Source organism: Fistularia commersonii, chromosome 17, assembly GCF_037954325.1.
Source record: "Fistularia commersonii isolate RoL2024-O1a breed Wild chromosome 17, RoL_Fcom_v1.0, whole genome shotgun sequence".
NCBI lineage: Eukaryota > Metazoa > Chordata > Actinopteri > Syngnathiformes > Fistulariidae > Fistularia > Fistularia commersonii.
The window spans coordinates 12,994,388-13,017,262 of NC_141300.1; the positions used below are offsets into that span (position 1 = coordinate 12,994,388).

A 22,875-nucleotide genomic window follows, 5' to 3' on the forward strand; every position below is an offset into this window, starting at 1 on the left:
TGTATCTCAGAGGTCCCTCCTGAAACTGTGATCCTCCTGGTCTAAGAAGACCTCGGACCTCTTGACTTTCACATCCAACACAGCAGCACACGTCGAGGACACCAGTAGAAAGATTAGGGATGTCCAACCAGATCCAGATATCTGCTCACCTGCGGGACCTGGCTTTTTTCAAACTCATCATCAAATGGAAATCCCAGCCCTCCGTCAGCTGGAGGTGACGCCTGTGAGATGTTTCTTCTAATAATAGTTTCAAAACAGGCCACAGAGCCACGTGTTTCTCGGGTGAACGTCAACCCAAACTTCTGAAATCTTACGTGGGGTTTTTTTTTCCACCGGCTGGGTTTTGATCCCAAATACACTCAATAGTTTTCACAGAGGAGCGTTTTGGATCGTCTTACAAAATGTCTACACAGAGGGCTTTTCATCTTAAAAGGCATTTTCTCTAAAGAAAATAAATATATATAAAACTTTTCGAAGACGTTAAACAAAAGGGGCTCCATATTTCATTTCATGGCCATTGGAGTAACTTGTGTTCTTTTACTTGCCAGATCAAAAGTCGTATTGATCGGTTTCGTAAATGTAGAATTCAGCTGTCTGGCTCTTTTCCAGAACAAAGAGAGGGGAATCACATTACACACACACACACACACACACACACACACACACACACACACACAAACCAAACGCCAGCTCCCACTATGTTTGTGATTTATTACTTCTAAGGCTTCTCACTCTGCTCTCAGAGCTCCACAAGTGGCTGGTTGTTCCTGGAGAAGCCTCGGGCCACGGCTGCTTGACGCATCCAGGGCCGCGGCAGAGAACGTGACAGGGACATCAGCCTGAAGGTCTCCCTGAGCTGCTCCAGGTGCCTTCAAAAAAAAAAAAAAAAAAAAAACATTTACTTTCAACCCCTCGGCAGCACAGAAGACACGGGAAGGAGACCAGGAGATGTAAGATTCCACGAGGCAGGTCAGCTTTCTGGAAACTGGAGAACATCCTGGGGGTGGGACCAGGTCCCGAGTCATAGTCAATGATCTCCAGCATGAGGTTCTTAAGAGCAACGTTGAGGACGGCTCAGGCGGATGAAGTGCATAATGAGCAGGATAAAGATCAAGCAGATGGGATGTTTGGGATGTGTGCTGAGGAAGGAGTTGAGGAAGGACACGGATGAGGTGGACGACCGGTTCTTGTGAGAAGGGTGGAGTACATCGAGACGTGGAACCGAGGTGAGATGAGGACAGAGTTGCATGGAGGGAAAACCTCATGTGAACTGGGGCTCTTCTGCAAGATGGTGCCCTCAAAGGAAAGGAGACTAGAAGAACAAGAAGACCCCACATCTTTCTGAGTAGAGAAAGTCCTACATAAAACATGAGCATCTTCACTGTTAAGGCTTTGGAAGGTGAGAAAAACAAGGTCAAAGTCCAGGACTTAGAAGAGCCTGCAGGCAACCACCTGGAGGGAGAGATGCGGAATGGTCATTGACCTTCCGGATCTGGAGGCGTGAGGATCTCTCTGGTCTCAAGAGGCCGCTGTTTAGTCTCAGCAGAGGCTCCAGGGCCAACCGGAGGAGGGTCTGCAAGCAATACCACAACGACCAGTATTTCCAGGTCTTCACAAAAAATGTGATCACATGGTCACTCTGCTCCTATTCAATGATGTAAACACACACACACACACAAACACACACACACACACACACACACACAAGTGAAGAAGCATTTGCAGTTTTTTAGCATCCTTTAGAAACCGAATTAACTCTGGCACAACAATTTCCTTCGGGACAAATAAAGTTGTTCTATTCTTATTGAAAACATGCATACTACTCATTGACTTTTCCTGGTAACTTCCAGCGGCTGGTATGAAAAATTGCAATTGTGCCCGGACAATAACGCATATGTGTGTGTGTGTGTGTGTGTGTGTGAGTGTGGCTGAAGATGTCCTGAGGAGGCTTGGATATCCATCATAGTCCAGTATCTGCAGACCATTTCAGCTCATCACACTCGTCTTTTCTTTTCTCCTCTCCACTGATGTTACTGTTTATTTTACATTATTGATCTTGTACCTTTTGTACTTTAAAATCAGCTCCAGGTTCTCTAGCATCCCTGACCATCTTATTTATTTTTCCATGACTGCAAAGTGGAGTGGAGACTATTTACCATTTAATGGGGAGGAAGAGGCAGGAGCCAATCACAGCAGACTTTGGGCCGGGGGGCGGGGTTTACTCAAGTGTCGTCATCTGTCAATCACAGGGCCACCAATAGAGACTTATATACATTCAGCGTCTGGTTCACGCCTACAACCATTTTAACCTGCAGATACACAGAAATGTATTATTATTTTGAAGCAACGGCATGCGAAAATAAAGGAGTAGAATTATTATTCGAATAATTTCTGTATGGAGCGTCTGGGATTAAACGATTTCGTCGGGGATCATTGAAGTATTTTTGATTCTGGAGTATTTTCATACCTGCTTCAGCTCAAAGAGTGCCAGAAGGAGTCGTCTTCTGCCGTGTTTTCATTAATTCCTGCGGAAACGTTAACAGGAGACAGGTAACGTCCGCTTTTACTTTGAAAATCCCACCGGAAGCAAACGGGTGAATGACAGGTTAATGACGGGTGTTTGTTTGCTCCACGTCGGTTCTTCTCGTCTCCCGTAACTGGGAAACAGTTCGAGGAGAAGCAGTTTGGTTTTCCCTCGGTAGTTTGATCTTTTGACGGCGGTTTGCCGAGAAAAAGTATGAAAATTGATGAAATTGAAAAACAAAATAAAAAAATGTGTACCGGAAATCAGGGGTTAGCTTAAAATTAGAACGTTTTGTAGCAACTGCGTTCAACTCAACTTCTAACACGCCTGTTTATTGAAATTAATTTTGTTTCGCATATTTCTCAAAATAACACCACCACTAACTATTCCTACAAATTGAGGTAACATTATCTTCTCTCAAAACGCCCATTTTCCAGCTCACACGGAAAACGTCATCGAGCATACCCGACCCCCAAGCGTCTACACCTGCAGCATGAATACTCACCACTAGAGGGCGCCAGACTGAACAAAGCGCCCCCGATCCTGAGACTGGAGCCGCAGGTGGATTGTGGGTAATGAAGTACTGCGAGGTGGCGGAGGAGGCTGCACATAGAAGACCCCTATACTAAAAATGAATGAGATTCAACGTAATTGTGTTTCAGTTCCACAAATACGATAAGATCTTTGTTTCTGGGACAGACAGCTTAGCTAATATTTGCAGAAGAGACATGCTTAAAAGTATCAGTTCGTTTAACGATGGTTTAAAAAGGATGGCGCAAATATGAAAAAGATAAATTTATTTAATGACAAAACAGAAGTCAAGGAGTTGAGGGAGAGCAGCAACATTACTGAGACTCCACATGAAGATACGGGGAGATGATTGGCATCACCTCCCTCCTTCCTCAGACAAAAGAAGAAGAGACCACATAAGAGGACAGAGACACGAGTAGATGAAGAAAAACAATTCAACTTGGGGAGGGAAAAAAAAAAAAAAACAACCTTCAAAAGAACAATACATTTTTGCTTTTATCTACAAACACTAAAGTTTAGCCACAAGTTTTACAACTGCCTTTGAATTTGTGTTTTTAAAAGTTATTACAAAATGATAGTTATGATAATATCCATTTAATAACAATAGCAACGTCGTAACAATAGAAACTGTCCCTCATTCCTGGTTGGGTGATCAAACTGGTTGAGGCAGTAACTGGTAGAGCGAGATGGAGATGAAAAGGAGAACGTGAGAGAATGAGCAGACTCCTTGCCAAACATCTGGATTTCTCACACACACACACATCTGTCATACAAAACGATAACAAACACTTAAAATAAAAAAAATCAAATTAAAAAAAAAAATCAAACACAATACCCAATAAAAAAAAAGTTTAAACTTTTGACGCAGCTGAAACGCAGTGATTTCTTTTCATCCTCATTTTGAAACATGAGACCTTTTCTGTTTTGTGGTTAAAAATATTTGTGCGCGCAACACACACACACACACACACACACACACACACACACACACACACACACACACACACACACACACACACACACACACACACACACACACACACACACACACACACACACACACACACACACACACACACACACAGAGGTCAGAAATCAACTGCTTTTCCCACTTGTTAAAACAAATGAATCCGGGTCAGCCGTGGCTCGGGGGCGTCTTGTATCCTTACAGTATGCCAGCGGTCTTTGAATAGCTATCGATCACAATCAACGAGAGCGTGCAAAAACACCAGCGGTGGACTTCGGTGGACTGATGTGGACCCGCGGCCGCAGGCTGGAGGGCCTGGACAAATGGTTAATGATGCCAAGTCTCTTCACTGCAGATCCACTGTTTCAGTCCTGGAAATTAACTTGGTGCTATAGCCGTGCATGTCTATGTGCGAGGATTCCAGTCCCCCCCATCATCCATGGCCGTGTCTGTTATGGGTAAACGATAAAAAAAAAAAAAAAAGAAAAACACGCACACACACACAAATAAAACAACTTAAAAAAAAAAAAAAAAAAAAAAAACCTGGGCTCTAATTCCAACTTAAATAGGTATGGTTGTGTCATCTGGCCACACCTACAGCCAAAGCAGTACAAGTGTTGGTAGTGTGAACCATTTGATCAACGAGGTCTGATGGGTTCTAGCAAACAAAATAACTGGCTTACTGCCGAGCACTGACCAGGACTAAATGTTGAAATATAGCTTCAGCCTTCCACAGTGTGTATCTGTCGGGGCACGGAGCTGCTCGGTGACAAGCCTCCAGTATCTCGGAGAGCTCGCGAGCTGTAGTGTCTGAAATGTATAAGGATGACTGCGTCGCAGAGGGAGAGACTAAAATAAGACCGTGAACCAGATGTGGTAGCAAAAGTCACCAAAACACACAACTGAACAGTTATTGTTTTGTGTCAATGTTTATGACCGAGAGGGCGAGACTGCATGGGTGCAAGAGTCTCATATATATGGTTGTATGTGTGTCTTTATAAGGCTAAAGCCATCACTACACTGTTATGTCCGTATTTATTCCTCCACTCATCCATCCAATCCACCCCTTGGGCCTCCATGGCTGCCCTGTCAGACAGTCCCGTTCCACATTAAGTCCATCTCAAGGGGTGATGCAGAGAGCAGTGTGGGGTCACAACTGACATCAGATTGCGACGCCCTTAGAATGCCCCCGAACAATCTTATATTTTGATTTCCCCCCCTGTTTTTTTTTTTTTCCAAAGTTCTTAGCACATGGAGATGGTGACGTTGATGCCCAGGTTGCCGTTCTCCGCGAACAGCTGTGCGATCGACGTGTCAAACACTAGGCAGTCGCTGTTCATGATGGCCGTGGCGATGCCCTCATGGATGGACCGCGGCGTGGCCTCCCAGGTCAGGCGGCGCCGGTGGCCGTTCAGCTCCAGCCGATAAGCGAAATTCTCCGCTTGCTTGCGAGTACCGATGAGCTGCACGATGGCGAAGAACTGTTGGTGGCCATCGTACTTCTCCTGCTTCTCCAGGACGAGCATGAAATGGAAGCCGAAGCAGGACTGCATCATTACCCAATCCACCGCGCCGGGCAGGTTTATGTCTGTGGCTAGGAACACAATGTCCTCCCCCTGGGAAGAGGAGAAGACCACGTTCGTTACAAACTGATATTCATTCCGTATTCTGCTTGTTTTCTCGAGGAGTGCCGAGGCTTAAGACCACGTTGAAGCCCGACCTGAAGTGTGGTGATGGACTTGTGCTGGTGCATTAAGTGAGGCATGACAGCATCCAGGGAGCCCTGCCACTTGCAGGAGGCGCCGGGGCAGGGGCAGGAGTACGGCCGGAACTCGCACAGCTCTTCGTGCTCCGTCTTGTCAGTGTGAGGCAGGGTGACTTCACACCCTGATGAGGCGTACTTGCATGGGAAGAGGACTGAATTGGCCACCTTCTCCATTGCCAGGTTCCTTATGGAACCGAGTGGCCCACGGCAAGTGGGGCAGCAGGTGAGCTTTGGTCGGCAGTTAGAGCATACCTGAGAAAGGAGCACACAAGACAAGTCCATGTTTACACCCACACGTGTGTTTTTTTTTTTAATATTTTCTTATATACTTCTTCTGGGGAGGTTTCTGAAATGTGACAGTAGCCATGGACTTTTTCCATCTCCTGGCATCCAAAATATTGTCTCTTCATCCTGAGTAGATCAAGGTATGCCATCTTGCTGATCTAAGATATTTCACTTAATAGCATTTTCAGAACAAACTCCAACAAAACTGCAAGAATGGCGAAAAAAAGCATTATAGCAATAACTGGCTCGTCATCTGGAAGAAGAACAATAGAGGAGAGCCTCAAGTCTCTGTGGGGACACTATTTTCTGCTGTTCGTTTTCATCGCTGGCCTTGACGAAATGACCACGTCGCATCAATAAAATGTCAAATTTGTGAACAAAACGCCTTTGTGTTTCAGGCCGTACGGTCACCGGGAGTCTGCTAATAAGAGCTAATGACGAGAGCAATGTTCCCATTCTGACTTTAAAATCAGCGAAACTCGATTTCAAAGCCAACAAATACTGAAGGAAAAACATTATGCATTTATGTCAAGAACAGGGGATAATGGACATGGCAGCCTCGTAAAGGAATGCCATGAAAGTGCATAGCTTGTACAAATGAAAGTATATGGTCATGTCAAAGAGAGTTGTTAACTTTAAGTTTATCTAAAAAAAAAAAAAAGCAAACATTTGGTACTCTCAACCAAGAGCTTTTAGTAATGGCATGTGTTTTATTACAAGACTTAAAAAAAAAACCAAAAGAAACAGATCAAATACAACGTGTTTACACATACAAAAGTATGTACCACGGAGGAAATGTAATTCCCATGGATTTGCCACACATACCAGGTGTCCGGACTGGCACTGCAGGATCGGGGGTAGGACATAGTCGAAGCACACAGGGCACTCGAACAGGCTGGCCAGGTCACTGTTGGAGGCAGTGGTCCCTGACAGGGTGGGCACGCGCTGGGAGGGGGGGCACTTGGAGGTTCCTGTGGGCAGCGCGGTGGCAGTCTGGCGACTCATTTCTGGTGGAACAAGAGAAATGGACAGGACAGCGATTAACATTTCAACTTTTCACGTGGAAGTGCGTCATAAGGAAAAGGGGACACACACACACACACAAATGACTGATGGAAATCCCTGATATTATTCATTCCAAAGTCAGAATTTATGACGTCGGCGCGGTTTCGGTATCACAATATATGTCTGCTGCATCTGTAGGAAGGCAGAAGACAAGTGCGTCACTGAGGTATATTATGTGAACAATCTGACCAACTCTGCAAAAATAGATGGACACTTTTTTTTAATACATATATGTGTGTGTGTGTGTGTGTGTGTGTGTGTGTGTGTGTATCTTAAAGTATCTAAAAAGATAATACGTGTGTGAATATTTTCTATTGCCCGTGATTTTTTTTTATATTTATCACATCACACATTAATTTGTTCTATTTGTGATACTCATTTATGGAAATACCAAATACTGTAAAGAGAATAATTCAACAAGATCTTGCTCAATATGTGCACGGCGTGTATGTCTCACATGACTGTTTTTCAAATCTGAATAACGCTCAGCAAGAGGTGTTTTGGAAGATTGGCTGGAGATGTTGCTTCTGGGGAAACCACATGTGCCCCAAACTACTGCTCTGCCATGCCTGCTGTTGCAGCACAGCCTGCCAGTTATCGCCTGCTAGCGGTCTCACTTTGCAGAAGTGAGGTGATAAACTGGATACCATGCAGTCAGTCTCGGGCTGCAGGTTAAAATGAAACTCCTCAGTGAGAGGTGAGACCCGCTAACTGACTTCCACCAACAGTGGGAGGTGAAGAAAAGGCCTGGCTGTGTGAAAGCGGTGTTTCGTACAAAGGACAAATTTGCAAAATGCCGCTGCACCTTTACCGGATGTTACAGGTCAACATGAGGCTTGGTGAAAAAGTGACTAATTCTGCAAGGTGATTCTATTTGAACCTGACGGAGCATAGAAATTCAAATGTGATTTGAGTGATTAGAGATTTGCTCACTGTTAAAATACTGTCATAGGTCTTTTCTTTAAACCTAAAAAAACAAGCGTACTTTGTCTTCCATTATGGATTTAATGACTTCATTGTTCACTGTTCTGTTACTTGTTGATACATCTTAAGGGGGCAACTGAACCCGGAAGCTTTCTGGAAGATGTTTCTCAAACTTTCAGGTACATGAGGCCTAAGTTTAGAGTTGACTGGATCCACCGGCACTCAGGGTGAACGGTGTCATTCACACCTTGAGGAGCAGGTCGGGTCACCTGAGCTGGGGTTTCAATGGGGTTCATCGAGTCCAGGGTAAAGTAGGTGTTAGAATTGGGGACAGTCCCAGGGTAGACTAAGTGGCTGAAAGATTCTGTCGAAGGCTGTCTATTGTCGAGTGATGCTCTTTCTAGTCTTTCTCACACACACGCACACGTACACACACACCACCTGTCCTCTTTAGCAAAAAAGCAGTGTCCTTAAGATGTGCATTGAGTCCTGACCAGGGGAGCAGGTTGTTTGTTTGTTTGGCACAATCTTCTGTTTTGGGGTATTGCTGGACTTGAAGTGTAAAAGAATGGGATGTTTTTGAAGATCCCTCTCAGATTTCTCCATGTACTTTCCTGTTTCCTGTGTTCAATTCATTCCATCATTCACTGACATTCCGTTAAAAAAAAACAATCTATAGTTGGTTTTATGCTAAATGTTCCCAACAAGGAGGCATATATGTTACCTAGGCAAAGAAAGTAAGAGCCCTGGCTCTCTTTCATAGTTCATCCTTTTTATAGCACTGCCCACATAGAGAAGCAGCACAGGCAGACCTAGAACAGCGCTCAAGAAACGTGCGGAAAAGATGGTGCAAGATACATGAAGATATAGGAGAACAAGGACGGTGACATTGAAATATGCAGATGAACTCTTGTTGCTGCCAGTACTTAAAAGCTTATGAGCTTTTATATACACATATACAGTGAGGGTTACTAGCTGTGACTTTTGAAACTCAACTTACCCAGCTCTTTGGAAGACTCTCAATAGGGTTTTCACAAGTGAATCATAGTTTTAAGGTACACATTTCAGACCCTCATGCTATGAAAATGAAACTTCAAAAATCCTGCAAATTAAATATGTGCCTTTTAAAGCAACATTAAGTGATCAGTGATAAGTTAGAGGTGCTTCTTAATTCCAGCAGTTTTCGGTTTGCTGTGCAATGTTGACAAGCCCCTGAAAGGTGTGAAGAACACTCAAAAAGCTGAACAACAGATGATGGTAGCTAAAAGCATCGCACTAAGCTTCCCTTCTGTGTGTAGCTCGGTGGCAGGGAGTCCTGCCAGCAGCAAGGCTGCTCCTGTGCATCCCAACTGCACAAGTACAAATGAGACAGAATTAACTAGCTACCCGTCTGTAAACACATCTGCTGTGTTGCAGATAATCCTTCGCAGCTATGAATAGCCATCCTAGCTTCCTAGCATACTAGCTGCAGTGCTAAGGGCAGCAAGACCAAATTAGCTCAGGACATTCTACTAGGCCAAGGCCAGAGTCACATTCAACTGAAATAACGAACAGGCAACTCCTTACATGCAGTAACTCCTTCATCTGGTGCACCTGGAGAACAATGGTCTTACCTGAAGCTACTATTCAAATATAGACAGAACAGATATGAGTTGGCTACACCTGAAATCCAATCTCAGGAGCAATCAATACAACTGTAAGAGTTTCTTTAATATACAAATGACTCAAAAATGGCATCATTTCGTCATGCCAATATTTATGGCATGTTGTAAATTATTTCAAATAAGTCGATTGTCCTGTTTTGGTGGTAACATATGGTCATCTGGGCTTCGGCACTTGGTTTGGGATCCAGATTGATAAGGCACAGCTGTAATGAATTCACCACGTTTTGTCAAAGTCAGTTGCGAAATGTGCAAATGATGCTAACGGCATATTCAAATATGGGATCCATTGGTTGTCGGACGGAACAGTCTAAGGACTCCTCCATGGCGAGTCATCGAGACTAGAATCGCAATGAGTTCAAGTAATTGCTAATTAATAAAAACATGTCAAACTTCAACGGTGTTTACTTGAGAATATTTTCTGACTTTCTTCAGATTTTCAAATATGAATGACTTCCTGCAGAATCCATTTAACAAACTGAGAGATGCAGGATTAAATGATTATTACTTTGCATGCCGCAATGCTATCATTGCTGAGGTTTCAAAGGCGGCTCATCGGTCCATCCCATCGATGGTCGTACCACAGTGGACAGTTTATCCCAGTCATCTTAACCTAAGCTTAGGACATACCCCAAGAGGTTTTTCACTGATCTACCCAGGTTGGGCAGTAACCACCAGTCAGTGTGGTTAGTCGGCACAGAAATGTGTTAGAATATGTGTGTGTGTGTTTTTGTGGGGGGGGGGGACCCCGGGCCGGAGAGACCCCGGGCCGGCCTTTTGTGCTGAACCTGGACGTAATCGTTGCTGTGTGCTGATTACCAACCAAACTGCAAAATAATATATAACGCTTGGTAAATGTGATCCCTAGTCTTTCAGTCGTCTTGAAAAAAAATGTGCTGAGCCAGTCGGTTAGTATAGAACGACTGTGAGAGTTGTGTAATGTGTCCCCGGCCTTACATGAGCTACTGTAGATCCTTGGCAGGGTCCAGATACAAGTACTAGCATGCCAAGTTAGAGTGGCAGTGTGGACAATAACATACCATCATATTTTTGGAAGGCAAATGGGGCACAATGAAGTGAGACGGGCCACAGAAAGCAGGGACAATACAGACCCAGCTCCCTTTCTGGTAAGCATGCAGCCCCAGAGGGATTTTTTTTTTTGGACTCCGAAAAGGGGTTGAGCTGCTCGTTGGAATATTCACTTTGCAAAACGTTTTGAGAATATGACATTTTCTGATTCACTATGAATACTCAATTTCCTCTGGGATCAATAAAGTATTTCTGATTCTGAATCAATAAAACAGTTGAGACGGAAGGGTAAGTTAGTGAGTGTGGAGGAGACGATGATTCAAGTCTTTCCTACATATCAAAGAAAGGGAAAAATTACAAGGCAGATATAGCCTAATTCAAAGCACTCAGAAAACATCAATGAAATTGAGATCAAGCAGAGGTGGGTAAATGTTTCTGCAAGTACAAGTTGAGGGGGAAGACAGAAAATGCCAAACTGCAGAAATATTCATGATAAAACAAATAGGGTCTGTGGCTGTCGTCAGATGTATTTATGACTATTTACACTGCACCCACATGAACAAATACACTTTCAATTATTAAGTGTAACATTTGTGGACACAATTCTAGATCGGGTGGGAGGCAGTGTGCAGCCAGTACAAGTGCCATTTGAATCATAGGGCTGCCATGTAGAAAGAAAACCAGACGTTCACACGCTCACTTAAGGTGCACATTAAGGCTGGTTCTGATAAGACTTGTACAAAAGATAAAATGTGCTCCAAATCCACAAATAACTCAAGATACCTTCCTAGGGGAGCCACTAGAAACGACAGCAGAATACCAATAGGGTGAAAGAGACTACAGAGATTGTTATATTTGCATTTAGCAAAACTGTACATGGACGACCTAGACAGGTAAATGAGGGCGGGGTGAGAAGACTTAAAAAGACACTCACCTTCGTCCATAAGATTTCCAAATAAGGCTGTCGTCTTCTCTTGAAATGTGGCGACCTCTGAAAGGAAAAGTGAAAGCATAAACAATATGGTATTTATCAAAATAATATAAAATCTTTGCTGGATTCAACAGAGTTGAAAATACTTCCAATGAATGGGTCTGATATCATGTAGGTCAGTAAGTGGACATCAACTATCATCACCTATACACGTATAAAGAGGTCTTGTGACAAAACTTTTTTTTTTTTTTTTTTTTCCTCAATTTTACAAAAGACATCACTGAAGATCTTTTGGGTTCAGGTACTACTGAGGAAGGGGGTACCAGCAGGACTTCTTGGTCGTGTGATGTCATTTAGCATGATATACTATTGCAATTTAAAAAACAACACTAAAATGTGAATTTTATACAAATCGTTCAGTTAAATTTGAGATGGTCATAAAGCAACACAATGTAAAATCCCACTCTGAAACCTTTGACTGACTTTATTGTAAAGTTATGAAGCATGACACCAAACCTGTTTAGATGACATTAAAAAAGAAGAGGCTCAAACACTCGACTTGGTGAAGGGACAAAGCTAACAGTGGTAAAAACATTTTTTAGTTATATTCTCTTTAACTTGTTGGGGTGTTTCCAAAGACACATACCCACATTGGATGTATTAAAAAAAAAAACACTCTAATCCATCTCTACATAAACATATAGATAGAAACAGCTCCTCCTGACTGAAGGATCAAGATAAAAACAAATAAAAAAAAAAACAATATTTACTTCTAAAATGTGTGATAGAAATACTAATGAGGTAGAAACCCAAGATACACATACCACTTGGGTGAGAGGGATGTGACAAGTTGAAAGGGCAGAAACAAACAAGGCATTGACACAAACATGCCATTATTTGCTCCAGTCATTGCCGACTCCTTGCATCTCTCTCTCTCTCTCTCTCTTTCAATGCAATGCACACAATCACTTTGCTTAAAACGTTCTCTGTATTCCCGCCCCCCTTACACGCAAGCCATTCAATTTCCACTCTCACAACACACTGCCTGGGTCTCTTCTCAGAGGTTGAGAAATTGCTTTTTATTCTGGTGGACAACGAGTGACATGAACCCCCTTCGTGTGATGTTCCAGTGGGACCTCAAGTTCCCTTTCAACCAAATACTAACGCATGTTGGAGATTGAAAGCGATCTTTATAGTCTTTCAAAAAAAGAAGGCCAACCAAAATCCTGGGCAAAAAGGGTCCACAAACCAAAGCTTAGATGGTCAAATCAGAGGTCTTTGTTGACAAAATGTCTTAATACCTCAGTGAGAAGTATGAAATGATTGCATCAGTATTTAGTCAACCTGACAATCCCTGGCTGACCAGAGGATTGGGACCAAAAACAAGTTTGATCGGCGCTGCAGAGACGCTTTTGTGAAGCTTTTGTGAAGCTGCTTTTTTTAAGCAATCAGACCTTTCAAAGACACGTTTTGCCAGCCAACCAAAAAGTCTCTTCAGGTTGCATAAAAACAAACTATTTAAAAAAATTTTTTTTTAAATTAATATACACCCATAAACACACACACACAGGCGTGAGTGTGTTACTAAAAGATAAGACCGACACAGTGCAAGCAGACTTCTAGTGCCTTTGCACCTTGACCAAAGATTACCTCAGCTATCATTACCTTGCAGATATTTAACAATATTGCTTGTTTTGACTGGCTACAAAACAATTTTATTGGGGGGAAAAAAAAACAAAGAATTAAAGTTCATTTTGCAGGTTGTTGGTGCAATAAGCTATGATTGTTTTAGCGCTTTCCTTTTCTTCTATTGACCTAAAGCACATGTCTCCTGGGTCTTCAATTCATTTTCTGGAACTCCCTGAGGCTGCACCTCTCCAGCTAGCAAGGCCCAGACACACTTGTGCAAAATACAATACATCGATGTACCTGCTGCGCTGCTAGCTAGTGCAAATTTTTGAGTTATGCGCTTTTTCTTTTTTCAATCAATATGCAGATAATGCAGTTCTGTAATCCTATTTGCCCCCACCCCTTTTTTCCCCCCAATATGCTGACTCCAATGCATTGTACTTGGCCACTGCTGTGAGGGGGGGAGGGTGTTCTATGGTGTTTGCCATATGTCTTTTGGCTTTGCAGATGACACAAGACACAGCTCAAAAGGGTGAATGTGGGCACCATTTGGGACTTATTGTTGGTCCATCAACTTCGCAAATAAAAGGACCACTTGCAATACAGAGTTTCATTTACCCTGAACCAAATGATTGTGCTAGTCTCAAAGGACTTCAACTGAGTAATTTACATAATAGTCTACAATGGCAGCCTCTGCCACTGTGGATTAACCTGCTGGAGGTGTTGGTAACTCTTCCAAATCCCATACCACCACCCCCCACACAAACTCCCAGAAACTTGTTGAAAACACGTTTCCCTTCTACTCTAGCCTTTTCTGCATCCGATGTGTCAGTTTATTGAATACTCTTGCTTGAGCAGTACCTCTTTAGTAAATGCCTCTAAAAATATAGAAGTCAAAGCCCCCATATCTCCACCTGCATAAAACACCTTGGCAAAAAACTGAACGCTGTTCTTTGTCTTCAAAGAAAATATACGGACTCAAAGTCATGACAGGAGTTAGCGACGCCGCAGTCACACCATTTCCATAATAACAAATCATCGTGTTATTACACTCGAGCTGTTACTTAACACCGGGACAAGGCACACTGGCTCCTTCACATAATGTATTCTGGTGGTCCTGAAACAGAAGGCACCAGTCGAGACTTTGCCTGGGTGTTCTTGCCTCCAGCTTAACCGAAAATATTACCAACAACTTCATGTCTGAGGGCAGCATCTACAATGCCTGGGCAGAACTTTCACACTTACTCAAATACTTTTTTATACAGATACACAATTCACAATTGCTATTTATCATGATATCAAACATTACCTGAACAATTTGAGCTGCAAGTAATGAATTCTAAGCTTTGATTCTCATCCATTTTAGATTTGTTTCTGCAATGCATCGTAGAATGTGATGAACTATTACATGAAACGTAAATACAATGGGAGAATACAAAAGAAAACAAGACAGACCAGAGTGACATAGAATAGCATTTTTTAACCATTTTAAAGGCGTATTTTTAACCTCCTTCAAATTCAAGTGAAATCTAGCTTGTGTCATTTGGTGTATAACGGAGCAGGGGTTCATTACCTTCGGTTTCTGGTTTATAAACAGAATTCTACTAAAAAAGTTTGGTTTGAAGAGCTCGTGTGGACTGTGATGATCTCCCCTTCAGTAGAGATCACCTTCTAAGGGGCAACTGTTATCTGAAATACGTTTTGCAAGGTGTGACAAGAGTGAATCCTTGCAGATCGTCCTTCCATGAGGTCATAGGATTTGCTCCTCTGAGCAGCAGGGGAGCTGACTCCAACTCTGTTTGTCCAAGTCAGTCAGCTTGGGGGGAAAGCCTCTGTTAATATAGCCTCCTCTTTTGGTACCAGATCACTCACTTCCCCTGATCAGCGGCAAATAAAAACAAAAAATTAAAAAACTTAAAATGAGCTTTCAAATCTATTGAACATATGATTAGTAGACAAGCCTGAAGTCAATAATATTACTTCATAGGCCCCCAAATTGCTTTTTGTTGCAGCAGCTCCTGTTCATGGGGAATGTACAGATGAGAAATATAAGCATTTAAGTGAAAGAACAAAAATAAAACTCAGTGTAAGGTTGAAAATAAAGTAATGTAAATTATGTAATATATATATATATATATATATAGCACAGTAAATGGCTGCATATGGGACATTGAGTTTCAAAAGGGCCTCGTTCTCATGTGATTTAAATGCTACAAAGTACCATTCTCAAATATTTTCCCTTTCTGACTGCAGTTACATCTTGTCTTTTCCAATAGAGAAGGCTTGTTGTCTGTGTTTAGCACAGCTTCCCAGAAATGGCAAGAGTTCTTTCAGCTTTTGCAAGGGTCAGACTGGTGGAGTTGGAAAAACATAGCATAAAACCCCTGTCATGTTTGATATGCAGAATTTACAATGGTCGTTTTGTTTAATAAAAAAAAAAATCTTTACTTCCACCCCTTGTCAGTACCTTCAGATTTGTGTTGGTCGAAAACATTTTAATCTCAAGTGGCACAGTTAGCTGATAAAGCAACCATCTCATAGTTTGAGGATTACTCATACAAACCCCAACTCCAGCAGAGCTTCTAAGAGCTGTTATCCCAGACCCTGAACAGCAAATTGCTTCGGATGCTCAAACATTTTCCTACATCATGCTTGGAGTTATACTGTGTAACAGTGCCAACATATCCTCATTGTGTCTTTCGGCACAAAGGCAAAAAAATTTAAGGAAACAAGAGCTCATAGACAGACTGCCAGCAATGTCTTCAAAATCTTAATAAAGTACTAATATACAGAATAAATACATAAAATGTCCCTTTACGAATGAGGGCAAATGTTGATTTTGTCACAATTTGCCAAAAATGTCAATGTGTCAGCAGGTGTTGATGTACTTAGCAGGTGAGATGTAAAGGCTCACTAAATCCATTAATGGGTCTAAATTGGAGTATCACCGAGTCACAGTATTTAGCATAACAATACACTTGAATGACTGGCAGAGGAAAATAGTCAACATTTTTCTGTCTTCCCACCCAACTCTGATGGATATGTTCCCTGCTCACACAAACTAAAAAACACCTCTCAAAAGTTAAACAGAAAATACTTTTTTGTGAGAGGTTAAGGGCATTCCCAAAGTACTTTTTTTTTTGGGGGGGGGGGGATACAATTCCCTAATCTACACACAGCAACCCAAGGAGAAACTTCTCTCCTTCAATTTAAGAGAGTGGGTTTAAACACCTGCCGCTTCAAGCACAATAAAAACATAATTTACCTCCACAGCTCACTTCTTCTGCATGGTCAGATTCTGTCATCAGACCCAAACCACCTCTAAAAATAAATTACACGGCTGCTGGAAAAAAATAAATACATCGTAAAAGAAGTGTGGATTGGTTGTGGATTTGGGGGGGGTGGACTTAAGGTGTGGTTAGCAGTACTATTATGGATATATTGATCCACTAATAGGGAATGTGCAGAAGGGAATGCACAACATAAGGATCTACATAATTGATAAAATCAAAGTAAAATCTAACATGTTTCAATAAATGAATCCAAACCTCCGCCCATGTCAGACACACAACCCTTAGAGTTGAATCACTGGGGAGCGACAACCAGTCCATGATGGCACGTGACAACAAAACTGTCATACCACAGTCCTATATACAGTATTTTCACACAAATACAAAAAAACAATCCCCACAATAATCCATGCTTTTAAGAAGTTCAAAACTCAACTCTGTATTTCAGCATACACCATATTTATCTTTTCTATAGAAACTATATATTTGGGGAAGATGGTTGAAAGCATTGAGATGCAGCAATAACTGACACACGTCAGGGCCTGTCGATCACAAAGAAGCCACGGTCTTAAATGCGGACTGCTTTGCCCATTTAATTGAAAATGAGCTAAAATTACAAAATGAACATGTTGTATTGAAGACCATTTCAAAAGGTTCTCGCAGCTCATACATACTAGAGTTTGGCCGTCGTTTTGGTTTATCTGGCAGGGAAAGAGTGATGATTATGTCACAGCACATCCATGACTGAGGGAAGGGGGTAATAGCACAATTAGGGTTTCTGCAAAATCAGTGGAAGCAATGAGAGTCTATGCCTTACTAATGCCATTTAAGCTGCATTAGACAGCCGTTTAGTGATGCCATTGGGTGCATACCATCAGCATGTGTGTGGTTGGGAGAGAATTACAGTGTGATAGCGGAGAGATCCACCCTTTAGAAGTGTCGAAAGGAATGGCACTCGCAGTACATGTATGGTCAGTGAAAAAAAAGGCGCTATCTATGGCGATACAGAAAACTCCTACAACGTCACCGAGATACTAACAAATGTAGTCTAAGTGGTATCGCCCTTGCAATCAAGCAGTGGCGTACACACCAAATAGCAGTGATATGGAATTAAATGAATTTCTGCCCTCCACCAGTGGATGTACAAGTTAGCTTGGAAAAGAAAGTTAGTTTACTACTCTGCTAATACATCAAAACAATTTACACATAAATACCCTTCTTGAAAGAACCCTAGCTGCTGATCTCCAATGTCACTGGAGGCTTCAAATACAGGGAAGAACCCTGAGAATGCAACAGTAACAAACCACCAATACGCATTTTGCATCTACCAAAACTGATAAGTTTTGCAATGTGTTGACTAACAATGCATAACTTGCTTATCAGGAATACGCCACAAAGCTGACCAGTCTTTCTAGTACCGTAATTTTCAGACTATAAGCCGGTACTTTTTTCCACACGCTTTGACCACTGCGGCTGATTTATGTTTTTTTTTTTTTTTTTGGGCTAACTAGCTTCTTACCACCAAAACATTTAGCCTCGTCACATAGGATCAATTAAATTACCATGAAATTCCAAGGCTCTTCAATTCCGACACCGACGAAGACGACTTTAACGGTTTTAGTTTCCAGTACGTATTTGTGGATGTTACTTGTATGTATAAAAATATGTTTCTTTGTAAATATCTCATGATACAACATGGACACCTGCAGCTATGGACAAGTGCACCCTATATTTGTACACATGTATTTATTTAGTGGTTTTTAGCAGGTGCGGTTTATATTCAGGTGCGCTCAATAGTCCAGAAAATACGGTACATTTATCATTTTGTACCTCAGCAGATAGGTGTGGTTTAGGACACTTTTCTCTGTGAAACCCCCTTGCAGACGAGCACAGCAAATGCAAATTACCAAGGCTTTAGGTTGGGCTGGATGTCCAAAGGCCAGCGTCATTAAGTCGGATCGGACACCTAAAGGTCTTAAACTAGCCAGCTCCCTCATTCGAATCTTGCCAACCGGCCTAGCAAGTCACTGAAACAACATAAAGGGGAACGCCAACAAAACACAACAATGACACCAAACATTTATAACAGGGGTCGGGAACCTTTTTGACTGGGAGAGCCATAAAAGCCATAGCGCAGATCCGAATGCTAATTCCTCTGTCCACGCAGCCCGGAGTGCACGGTAATCATTGCCTTTTTTTTGTTTTCGCCATCTTTTCCGTTATGAGGGTTGACGCGGATAAACTAGTTGGCTATCTGATAGCCATACGCCGTCATCGAAAAAGCCATAGGTTCCCATCCACTGATTTATAATAAAGGTACGATGATGAGATCGGAGAACTTTGTGTTGTAATACTGAAGAGAAAACACTGCAATATCTGCAGTGTAGTGTTTGTGTAATGTCCTGCCTCCTGGCTGCTCTGTGCATCCCCTCTTTCCTTTCTCCCCCCGTGTCCATCACAGAAACTCCTCCGCCTTGAGCCACAAGTCTGAGAGGGCAACACCAATGCACAGGCGGGTCTGATCTTCCAGGCATTGGCCTGCATTCATTCTGAAAGGCACTACATTGGCTCATTTGGACCTTCTGCATATACTGAAACTATGTCTATGACGGCCGGTATGAAAACCTCTATTTCACAGATTAGAATACAGATTATCTGGTATATTAGAAACATTGTGGTTGTATAATTTAGTTATTGTGCAGCACTGTACCGAGCTCTGCAACTCCATTATTTACACTTCTCAGCATTGGAACAAAACATTTGGTTTGGGAGGTGGAGGGGGGGTTCACGGTTTGAGTTCAAATGAAAGGGTTCAGAAACATTCACCATGAAATTTCCTTGACTTTTCCAAGCCGGAGAGGGAAAAGTTACATAACAATGCTCTTTCATACAAATGCATGTTAAAATATACAACATTTTCTTGAATCAATGTGGGTGATGTTTAGATTCCAAATATATACAGTTTACCAAGAAATATTGGAAGAACGAATGGCAAAACTCTATCGATGGGGACAAGTTGCCCAGCAACAGACAGATTTTAAAGAGCTAGAAAACTGACTGAAAAGGATGACTATTAAAAAAATAAATAAACATAACAATGTAATCAAAACAATGCAAGCATACTGCCATTGTTTCTTTGGCTAAAAAAAAGGTGGCAGAAGATTTAGACATTTAGACTTATGGCATGACTTTTTACTGGGTGCTAGAAGTCAGTCCTCTGGCACAATTCATTAGCTCCTTTCACACAGAAATGGTGGTATATCAAAATTCCGGCCCTGTCACAGTGCAGTATTGGCTTTTCACACATGTAGCTCACGCCAAACAAGACTGAGGTTACAGGAGCTTGTTTCTTTAATGAGATACTTTTGATATCACTATTGAGCTTTGTAGGGAAGTCTTGGATAAATGATATAGCTCCTGCAGATACAGCTTTAATTTCACTCCAGTTCCTTGTTAAACTCAAACACACGTACGTTTGTCTCTTGGCATTGTTCCTGACCAGGCTGCTATGAGACATCAGGCTTCTGAAAGTTTGAACTGCAAACTAATCCCAAACCTGTCTGAGACAATCTAAGCGTAGTTTTACAGTTTTTACTCTTCCTTGCCCCTTACTGGATACTTTAGGACAAGTGGACCACCATGCTTGCAAGGCACTGACAGAACTGATGAAAACATAAGAAAACTGGATCATTCGATACAGATTTTTCCTTCATTAAGTATTGATTGAACTGGACAGACTTGCATGATTGTGATTTCTTGTTTTTTCCAGATATTTCTGGCGCTGGTCATCCTTCCATGACTTCTTTGAGCCCATGATTGGGCTGTTTTTCAATTCCATCTAGGTTTTTAACTATGGAATAAAGCTTTCTCAAACTTCTCACAGAGCACACCTTTGAACTCAAAACATGAAGCAAACACGTCTTGACAATTCAAAAATTCTTGACTGGGGAAAATAAGACAGGAAATTTTTAAGCATCATCTTTTCCTCTTGGCTGCTCCCTCCAGGGGTCTCCAAAGCCAATCACCTGCCTTCATCTAACCCTCTCATCTCCATCCTCTTCTCTCACACCTACTAACTTCCTGTCCTCTTTCCCTCCATCTATAAATCTCCGCTCTGGTCTTCCACTACACCTCCTGCCTGGTAGCTCCAACCTTAGCATCCTTTTACCTGGATCTTCACAATCCCACCTCTGTCAAAGTCTAAAACGTATCCGTCTGACTTTATCTATCTATCTATCTATCTATCTATCTATATATAGATATATATACACACACACACACACACACACATATATACATATGTTTAGATTTAAAGTTTTTTTTTTTGCAGTATTAGTAAATGTTCTTATCTGCTGTGCACATTTACTTAATGTTAGAAAATGTCTCGTCTTTAAGCGGTGCGTTTTTATTCTGAACTGTAGAATAGTGAGAAACATCTTCTTGACTTCTCCATTTGAGAATAAAGCTGACTGACTTTTCATCTACTATGGTCGTCTGATGGACTCATTCCTGATCCTCTTGGTCCTCCTCACGCCCCAAGAGAACCTAAACATCCTGATTTCAGCAAGCATGTTTACAAGACCGATCCATAGTGATCAGACAGAATATGCCATGATTAACATCCACCTTTTTTGGTCTAGCGTTATAAAGCAAAGGCAGTCTCTTATGAAAAAACTATTTTAGATGGAGATTTTTTTTAATGTAATTAAACTAATACAATTCTTGGAGTCCTCACACATTCACGTGGATTAAATGTATCTGCATAAAGCCAACAAATTTGTATATAGCTACCTTGAGCAGGGTGAGATGAAGAGCAATGGCAGCATCCAAGCTGGATTCTTATTGGACTGAAATAAAGTAGCTTTGCCATCTGATCGTCGGGTAATTCGGATTTTGTTTCGGCCGGTGCAACTTAGCGCATTACACGTCTACAGGTGTCCATGTTTACGGGGAGCATGCAATTTGTGGCACACCCTTTAAAAAAGATTACACGCTTATAAAAATGTTGAGCAGCTACATCTGACACTAAAACACTGACATTCATTGACACGGTTTATGTACATGGTCACAAACCTCTGACAGCGACCGCAGTCGCTACTTTGAGAGAGCATTAGTCATCGTTTCCTCCAAATGTTGCAAATCCAGGTTGTGCTCGTAAGGCTGGCACACGAAACGGGATTGCGATGGGTTTCTGCGGACCCGAACCGACCTGCTTGGAGAGAAGAACGGCCTTTTCGGCCAAGAAGGAAAGCGGCGTAGCGTTGGCTTAGCCAGCGAGGCCTTCTCCTGCCCCGTTAGCACATCAGCTAGCTTAAAAAAATCGATGCTGCGCTAGCTAAGTATGCGAACGGGCAAGGAAACACAACTGCACCATTTCCATTCATTGTTAAAGTGGATGTTAACCGCTACGCTCGCTGGCTAAACGTGTCAGCTGAGCGAACATGACTAACAGAAGAGAGATTTAATAACGTCATGCTAACAAACAAGAAAGCGACGCGGCTGCTAACCCCCAGCCTCTGCCAGGCAACGCTAGCAAGCTAGCAGTCAACATTAGCATCACGCTAATGAGCGAAGCTAACGTCTGCTACAACCGGGCTGTTGTTTTCCCCCAGCGCACACTACACTCGAAAATCCCCTGTTTAACTCACCTCGGACGAAATATCCTTCAATCCACTGCCGATAAACGGATGAACGTGTGGCGACGTGACTGACACCGGGTCACCAGAAGGCGTTTTTCTTCCGATAGCCGGGTATACACACATTCGCACAGCTCATAAAACAGAGACGAGACGCCAGGCGTTAAGTAGCAGCCGACTCGGAGCGCGCACAGTTGTTGAAGTTTGTAGCGGGAGCGCGCGTTGCACGACTCGCAGGGCCGCAGGGTCCCAGTGATGGGTGAATACAGATAATAAACACTCCAAATATCAAGTCAACTGTGCGTTTTAGATTTAATCAAACAACTCTGCAAGCATGCAAAATTCCCTGGGACTCACCCTGAATCTGTATATCAACCCCACTTTCCAACAGTTTACTGTCACTGCAGGCATAATTGTGACACCAAAAGGTCACCGATTCTGCACATTCTGACTGCTTCGTGTCTCTATATGGATATTATATTCCATGACAGTAAAAGTGCCTCAAAACACATGGGTTCCGGAATTGAAATGCATATATTGGGAGGCATTTCAGTATGCATTTTTTTTTTTTTTTGAAAGTCATCTCATTTGTGCTCCTTCATTCATTCATCATCCATACTGATCCTGCAGGCAGGGGT

The 22,875-nt window shown here is 42.3% G+C and overlaps 1 protein-coding gene and 1 long non-coding RNA gene across 4 annotated transcripts; one reads left to right on the forward strand and one right to left on the reverse strand.

Moving 5' to 3' along the window:
* The first annotated feature begins 2,338 nt into the window (after window positions 1-2,338).
* LOC147225229 (uncharacterized) lies at window positions 2,339-4,139 on the forward strand. Its single transcript, XR_015107357.1, has 2 exons — window positions 2,339-2,550; window positions 2,962-4,139. It is a non-coding gene; the product is annotated as an uncharacterized LOC147225229 (long non-coding RNA).
* Window positions 3,306-22,417, reverse strand: siah1 (siah E3 ubiquitin protein ligase 1). 3 transcript variants are annotated; one of them, XM_086163095.1, is made up of 6 exons: window positions 22,250-22,417; window positions 21,675-21,831; window positions 11,686-11,742; window positions 6,898-7,079; window positions 5,743-6,039; window positions 3,306-5,638 (listed from the first exon to the last, which is right to left on the reverse strand). In XM_086163095.1, the coding sequence occupies exons 3-6, from the start codon at window positions 11,693-11,695 to the stop codon at window positions 5,267-5,269; spliced, it is 861 nt and encodes a 286-aa protein (XP_086019221.1). In that variant the 5' UTR covers window positions 11,696-11,742; window positions 21,675-21,831; window positions 22,250-22,417; the 3' UTR covers window positions 3,306-5,266. The 3 variants fall into 3 exon arrangements, with proteins under 3 accessions (XP_086019221.1, XP_086019220.1, XP_086019219.1); XM_086163094.1 differs by lacking the exon at window positions 21,675-21,831; XM_086163093.1 differs by lacking the exons at window positions 21,675-21,831; window positions 22,250-22,417 and adding an exon at window positions 21,393-21,536.
* Window positions 22,418-22,875: the final 458 nt, after the last annotated feature.